Source organism: Notothenia rossii, assembly GCF_949606895.1.
Source record: "Notothenia rossii genome assembly, chromosome: 9".
Taxonomy (NCBI): domain Eukaryota; kingdom Metazoa; phylum Chordata; class Actinopteri; order Perciformes; family Nototheniidae; genus Notothenia; species Notothenia rossii.
The window spans coordinates 59,984,463-59,992,493 of record NC_136907.1 but is presented as its reverse complement, the minus strand read 5'-3'; the positions used below and the strand labels follow the sequence as shown (position 1 = coordinate 59,992,493).

The 8,031-nt window shown below is 41.3% G+C and overlaps 1 protein-coding gene across 1 annotated transcript; it reads left to right on the top strand.

Moving 5' to 3' along the window:
* The first annotated feature begins 1,025 nt into the window (after positions 1 to 1,025).
* crsp7 (cofactor required for Sp1 transcriptional activation, subunit 7) lies at positions 1,026 to 6,399 on the top strand. Its single transcript, XM_079649460.1, has 3 exons — positions 1,026 to 1,361; positions 2,384 to 2,458; positions 2,548 to 6,399. Exons 1-3 carry the CDS (start codon positions 1,290 to 1,292, stop codon positions 4,249 to 4,251), a joined length of 1,851 nt encoding a protein of 616 aa, XP_079505586.1. The 5' UTR covers positions 1,026 to 1,289; the 3' UTR covers positions 4,252 to 6,399.
* The last annotated feature ends 1,632 nt before the right edge of the window (positions 6,400 to 8,031 follow it).

Below are 8,031 nucleotides of genomic sequence, written 5' to 3'. Positions count from 1 at the left end.
AGTTACATGAGGATTACTGCCCCCATAACTGGCATAACTTAGACTTTTACTCCCACTCCACAGCTTCACGCCCAGCATTTGCCCTGCCTCTCCCACTCTGTCCACACCAACAACTTTAATGAGTGGATACTGGACATTTTGTGTGTGGGATGGGTATGACAAAAGTAATGACCATGATTTCTGGTGGGGAGATTTCTGGCTTTTTTGGCACTTTTTATAAACAACTGTATAAGTTTCTTCACAACAAAATTCCAATGTTTTACTTTTTTTTCAGCCAAAAATATGTACATTCAATTTTTCTGTTTGACGACATTAAGCCATGTGTTAACCTTGAAAAAAACATGTAAATTAACTTATACTAAGCATAATTGATCCAGAAGAATCTGCCTGGTCATGCTCCCCGCAGTAATGTGGCCTTAATTTAAAAGGCCATAGACTGGTGTCCTCAAATGGCTCAATAATGTCTATGCAGCGTCTGCTCTTTACTTGTACCTTCTTCTGGAAACTGAATGACTCCCTCTGCTGGTAGAATGCTGCAAAAATAAAATCATCAACATTGATCTTTCATAATACCTTGCATGCTATAATTAACACACATCAATATACCTGAAAAGTGATATTTGGTAATGCAAATGTATTTCTAATTTACATAACAATTTGAACAATAGGCTATTTTCTTTTTTGCTTTAGCATACCGTTTACTACATTTCATGCACAAAATTGCGCATTACAGCTGACTCAACATATGAAGAAATATACATATGTATCTATTTCCAATTTGTTTTTCAATTTATTTCAAAAATAATTGACACCCTTTTTCGCCAAAAGAATCAATAACATAATGTTACAACATATTAGGAGCACAATAACACAGGAGCAGTAGAGTACTCTATTACGAAATACATTATTGTGTGTAGAATACATCCACGGGTAATACCTATGAGTAAGGAGTGTAGGTGGACGGCAGGGATGTTTACTTGGTTACGTGCAGACGTCAAAGCGCACACATCGTATCCCGGCATGCAGCAGCCAGCAGGAGGCCGTTGAGAGATCCAGCAGCTGGTAGTGAGTTGCTAGTGCGCCCAACAGGCAGCAGCCAACGGTCAACACAGCACACACATTTCCCACTCCATGTGAGAAAAACTGAGCCGTCTACCTTACAGGCGACAGAAAAATATGCAGTTCGGACGCCTGGCGTGTAACCGCAGCGGCTTTTGAGTCATCATTGTCCCCCTGTTTTCCTTTTGGAGGATTCCTCCCTCCATCCTCTGGATCGCACCGAACAGGCAATGACAACGGTCTCAGCAACCCCGCAGCAGATGAGGGACCGGCTGGTGCAGGCCATCGACAGTCACAGCAATGTGAGTGAAGCTAACAGGCTAGGAAGCTAACGTTAGCTTGTTTACCTGTACCTCCGGCAAACTTCACAAGCCAGTTCACACAACAGCTGTCAATTAACTATTTAATTGTATTTATAACTGCATGATTCAACATTTGGGTTGGCAGCGACTTTTCGAATGACTGTAAAATATGGAGAGACACTTAGCTCTTGGTTTGACAGCTTGTAAGCTAACTTAGCAGAGGTGCTACGCTGGTTAGACAGCAATCTGGCGTTAGCTGGTTTATGTAGCATGCTAGCTGCTAGCCTAGCCGCAACACTAAAGCGGGTTAAGAGTAGTTAACGGCTTGGACGAATATATTACATACATGTGCGTTGAACATATCAGGTTTACTCTGAAATTATCTGAATGTTCTACTTCTTGACTGGGGTTTCTTCGTACACCAGTTCCTTGTTGGCGAAGTGTGGGAGGTAGCTAGCTAACTCTTAGCTTTTATAGCGTTTTAGAAAGAGTAAAACCCTTCCTTCTCAAGTTAGTTAAACGCTAGCAGTAGCCACATTAGCTTACACAGGTACGCTAAGTCTGCCGACTCTAAAACGCTGGTTGACTTTCTCGACCAAATAAAGTTTACTGCTATTTGTATTTAGTTTTTGCTTTATTGCTTCGGTTATGTTTAAACGTTGGCACTGGTGAAGGTTTCGTGAGTTGACACATAGCCATTGTTACTTTTGAACATCGATCTGAAGCATACATATAAGCTAATTTACAAGCTAACTTGCACCCATACTCACACACGTTGCAGAGATTATGCCATAGCGTTTCTAGTACATGATAGTTTCTATATCATGTGAATATCAGTCTTGTTCATAGTTGTATATTTAATATAGCTATAATATTTAGGATTCTTTAATATACAAGGACTATTTAAAAAATATTCATTTAACAGTGTCTTCCTCTGTTAATGGGGATTAGCTATCACTAAATGTTTGCTTCATACGAATGTAGCAGAAGTAATACAACATGTTTGCTTGTACTCCTTGCAGATATGCAATATGGTGGCTGTAATGGAGGTTATATCCGGTCTTGAAAAGTATCCTATCACCAAAGAAGCACTTGAGGTAAGACAGTTTATTATACATGATCTTCTACCCAATGCAGAAATTGTGTTAATACAATGTTTTCCGTAACCCTCACTTTCTTTATGCAGGAAACTCGACTAGGAAAATTGATAAACGATGTGAGAAAGAAGACCAAGAATGAAGACCTCGCTAAGCGTGCTAAGAAACTGCTAAAGGCCTGGCAAAAGCTGATTGAACCTGGGCCAGCTGTACCGGCCAGCACCCCCGGTTCTACCAATGGAAGTTCTCATCCCTGCAGAACGGATGCCGCTCCTCCGGACATTTCTGTGTCTGGGAAGGGTGTCCCTGAAGTCAAAATCAGAAACGATGTTCACAACACATACTCTCCAAAAGCTGAAAAATCAAGCAGCCGCAAACGCAGAGCAGAAAACAGAGACAGTGGAGTGCATTTACCAGAAAAAATCCCCAAGTTGTCCTCGTTTGATAACTCTGTTTCCCCACCATCCACCAATGGCATTGCAGGCAGCCCTGACACCCTGCTTGACCAGCAAGTCGTCCCGTCTCCTGACAGATCTCGGATAGAACACCTTGATAATGATAAAATAAACCGAATTCCAGTCAATGCTGTCAAGCCTCGCCCCAGCTCCCCAGGGGTGGCCAAACTACCTAGCACTTCCTCTATGATCAAGGCTGCTGTGATGCAGCAACAGGCCAGACTGGATGAAGGAGGCGGAGGGTATAATCAAGCCAAAAGTCCTCGTGGCCTCACTACCAGTCCAAGGAGCATGAAGCAAGACACAGTGACCAAGCGCTCCTCAGCATATGCAACTAAAGGAACACCTATCCCAAGCCCTTCCTCTAGGGACTCTCCTTTGTCTTTTTCCCAGCCTGTATCCTCACCAGCCCAAGCATCTTGCGCCGAGAAGCTACCATATTCTTCTCATAGGTCCTCAATGCACTGGGCCAGTCCGTCAGAAGTCCCCTCTCATTTCCCACCTCAAGACATATCTGCCACATTGGAATCCCCAACAGTCTCCCTCTCACCCTCTCACCCCCAACACAACTCAGAACTGCTCAGACCGCCATCTGAGGTCACCGTGTCTGTGTCTGATGACACGGATGGGACACCAGTTCCAAACTCAGAGCATAAAAGGAGGAAGTACAGATCAAGAGACTACGCTGTCAACCTAGATGGCCAGAAAATAGAGGACACGACTAAACCTGTACGGTTAAAAGAACGCAGGTTAACGTTTGACCCTGTCACTGGTCAGATCAAACATCTGGTACATAAAGAACCTTCTCAAACAGAGGAAGCCCCCACTCCTGAACCTGCTGAATCTAGGCAGAGAACTGAAAGCACTGTACAACCGCCCGCTGTCCTTACCCCAGTCCCGGCCCTGGCCCTGGCCCCTGCTCCAGCCCCAGGTCCCGGCCCTCACCCTTTTCATCAGACAAACTGGAAAGAGCTGTCCAGAAATGAAATCATCCAGTCCTACTTGAACCTCCAGAGCAATGTGCTTACCTCCTCTGGGGTCCAGGCTCCTAGTGCACACTTTTTCATGGCGGAGTATCTGAAAAGGGAAGAACAGGATATCAAGGACTCACGGAAGATACATGTTTTGCAGACAAACAACCCAGTAGGGGATTTACCAGGCATAAGCCGGGAGGTGACGGACGGGGATCTGGACAGAATACAAACACAGCACTGGCCGGGCGTTAACGGTTGTAATGACACCGAGGGTGCCTGGTATGATTGGACAGATTGCATATCATTGGACCCTCATGGGGATGAAAGCAAATTGAACATCCTGCCATACGTTTGCCTAGACTGAGGGGTTTGGGAAAGTGGCTGTCATTTTCCAATCCTTTCTTTGTCTCCCATCAGAGACAAAATACTTTGTGATTTTGTTTGTCCACTGTGAGTTCAGCAAAAGCCAGGCCTGCTAATCTCCCTCCCCCACGCCTCTTTCTGTGATAATCTAATTAGATTTTGGTATAAACAAAAGAGTAAAGATTTAAAGAATAGTTTAAGTTTGTGATACCAAGGGCTGTTTCTGTTTTATTTTTCAAACTGAAAGCCACAGGAATGATGAGGCCCTATTTGCAGAGTGCTGCTACTAACATTGAAGGCAAGAAAGACGGGACAGAATGATCCCAGACAAGCGGAAATGGTGTTGTCATGTCAATATTTGAAGTTCACAATCGTACCTCTATTTCAAGCTCTCTGGGATGAAACTGTTTTTGTTTTTTAACCTTCTAGTTTCTAATGAGGAATTACAATCTAGGGTTAAATCTGAGGGAAGGCCGGGTTTAGCTGTCCTGTCAAGGCCGCCATGTTGGTGCCCAGAAAGGAGTTGATAGATCTAGCACAGGTAGAGCCGAACATGTCCGGAGTACTGGATCATATTTGGTAGTTACAAGAAGCTTTATGTGAGATAAAAAGAGTAAATTATAAATTTCTTATCATGTATACATCTATTTATTTTGACCAGTTCATTTATGGGACGTTCATCCAAACAGACGTTCAGAAACCTTTTAGATCTGTTTTTTCCTCTGTTAGCATTGCAATGCTGTCAGTCTAAGCTTCATTGTTAAAGGGGCATACGCGTCTTCTGGCATGGTCTTTCTTTAAGACTGGCCAATGCATTTTGGTTATTAACATTCCATAGTCCACCCGTCTCACACTTTCGCTCTATCTCATCTCTCAGCTTCTCTATCCCCATCCTATGTTAACTCTCAAGAAGAAATGTATTAAGGAAAGTCATTGGGTTTCAAAATGGATTTATCCAACTGTGTGCTGCTAATTTAACATGAATTCAGCTTAATGGAGAACCTTACCCCTCACGCTAATTCTCTCCGGAACTTAAAATATTAAAGAATGTAAAAATCAGGGTGGTAAAAACAAGGAGATATTTGAACAGCTAGGTCTCACTTTGTTTCCTTTACTTCTGGATATCGTTTGCCTTCTGGATTTCTATCACAATATTTTCCTGATCTAAACAGCCTTGGTGAATGTACAGGATTTAGATCTATAATGCACTTACTCACAAGTTAACAGTTGCAACTGCTTTAAAGCGTTAAGGAAACATTGAGGATGTCATTTTGAAGAGCATTTATTTTGCTTCCATTTTTTTTTAGTACAGCAAACAAAGAGAGACAAAGTTGTGAATCAGATATTCTTGGTATTTTCCTTGTGACATCTAATACTTAATTTTGATTTCCCTTTATACTCATCAGTCACTACCACCTTTTCCTTACATACCTTAAATTAAGATTGGCTTCTGCGCAGCCTCTGTCCATTCATTCTTTCAGTCATTCATCCCTACCAATGTGCCTTGGTAAATCTGGATTTGCTTCAGCATAAAAAAATACCTTTCTGTAAAGCTGGGTGCAAGAATTACAAATCCCACGATCAATACGACGCTGTTTTACGCCACGTTTCTGTTCATTTTTGTACACGCTGATCTAGTGAGGGTGAAGCTGCAGACAATGAGAAACTGCACAACGGCGCTGCTGGCAATAAAGGAAAAGTGCTACAACTGGTTGATAAGAATCTGTTTTCTGGAGTTTTGACTGGGGCATCTTTATTTGTTCCGTGTCTAACATCTCAATTGTTTGAAAAATAAAATGATCTAAATCTTCAGCTCAGTCGACTTACTCGTGGGTCCTTTACAGTGCCTTGGTGTTAAAAATGTTGAATATTTTGCCCCGTTTAAACTTTAAATGGCCAGTCTGGGCTCTTCTGTATACTTCTGCTTTTGGTTTTGAGCTTCACTGTCGAAGTTGCTTAATGCTTGAATTTGTTGTACTTACACATTTCATCCATGCGGGGGTGCACATTGTCCATTTGGATCCTTTGTCTGGCCAGTGTGGGATTGTTGTGTAATTTTCATTGAGAATTAATTGATTATACTTTCGTTTTTCAAGTACCAAAAAGAATATATGGCCTATCTATTTTTAAATAAAAGAATCACACTCAACATTTAGTTTTGTCCTCCATCAATGGAAGCTGAGAATTAGAACACCAAAATAAATGCCCTTATATGTAAAAAGTGACTTTCGGAAAAAGCCTTAACAGTGATTGCACATGGGTCACTACACGTTTGATTGACTCATAACTACGTCACTCCATGCCGTGACTCTGAGCTGACGTAATCTCACCACAGACTTAAGGATGAGTAATTACCATGCCGCCTCTCCCCACCTCTGTTCGCTCTCAGACTGTGATTCAGTCCTCTGCACACCTGTATGATGTCCTCACCTGCCATAAAGCAGCAGTATTTATAACCAGAGGCTGAGGATACACACCTGGGTTTACGTCATTATTAGTTTCCAAAACGTTACATCCCATTGTCTCTTGTTAGAATCTGTTGAGCAGGACGGGTTTACGTCAGACTGAAGTTGCACTATTCCATGCAATCAGAGCGATGCTGTGATTTGTATTACATTTCATTATTTATCATGTGCTGATGATTTTCCTAACAAACTGAATTAATGGTTTGTGTCGTCTATTTCATTTGTAAATCAACACAAATATAAAACATTTATAATTAAAATGAACTTGTTCATATTACAAAAAAGAACCAAAATTCCAAGTATAAACAGCTACAACTAGCTTTAAAAGATTGCTTTAAGAATTATTAAGCAAATATTTGATTATTCATTGCCTAATTGTTCAGCTCTGGATGTTCAAACCGCCACCACAATGCATCTATGGTCATATATATATATATATATATATATATATATATATATATATAAATTCCAAACCTAATTAACTCGGATGTTAGAAATGTAACTAAATACATGGAACAAAAATAGCTGAAGCAAATGTCAAATTGTTTGGGTGTTATCTTATCTGTGCCTTTTGCTAATGTCTTTCACATGCTCGGCCAACAATCAATAGCTTCATCTTTACCAAAAGCCATTTGTCAATAACTAGATTATGGCTGGTCTGGAGAACAACTTTGTATTTGTCCCAGTCGATATGCCACGTTCAAGTTTCTTTCTTTATTACTTGACGATGTAGATTCAAATGTTTATGCGAGGAGGCTCAATCAATAATGTTAAACTGTAATCTACTTTATCTGAATGTTGATTGCATTCAGGTTGGACTGTAACTTGCACATTGTAACACTTTCTAACAAAACGATGTTACCCCTCCTAGTAAGGTTATTATAAGTGGAACTACAGTTTCCAAGGGAGTTTCCATTGTTAAAATATTGCTTTTGATTATACACATGCAAATCAGACTTGCTGTTTTTCTATGAAGAACTGAGAGAATATAAAGAAAAAGTCCCTTATAGAAACCCCCTGGCTATTTTAAACTCTCGGTCCAGTTAAATTATACCTCCTTCCATTAATATGTTAAAAAGGAGGAATCTTCGGCCTTGATGTAACAACATTCATAAGCTTCAACGCTTTTGCCCATTGACTTTGAATGGGGTGACGTCACGCTTTGCCGAACTGCATTGTGGTTCCGTCGCTTTGCTCGCGTTGCTTGCTTCAAAAGTTGAGCAACGTTCAACGCATTGTCCACACGGCGGCGTGAGTTGAAGCTTGCCGGCGGCCGTGTCTGAAACTCGACCAACAACCAATCGCATGAATCTCCC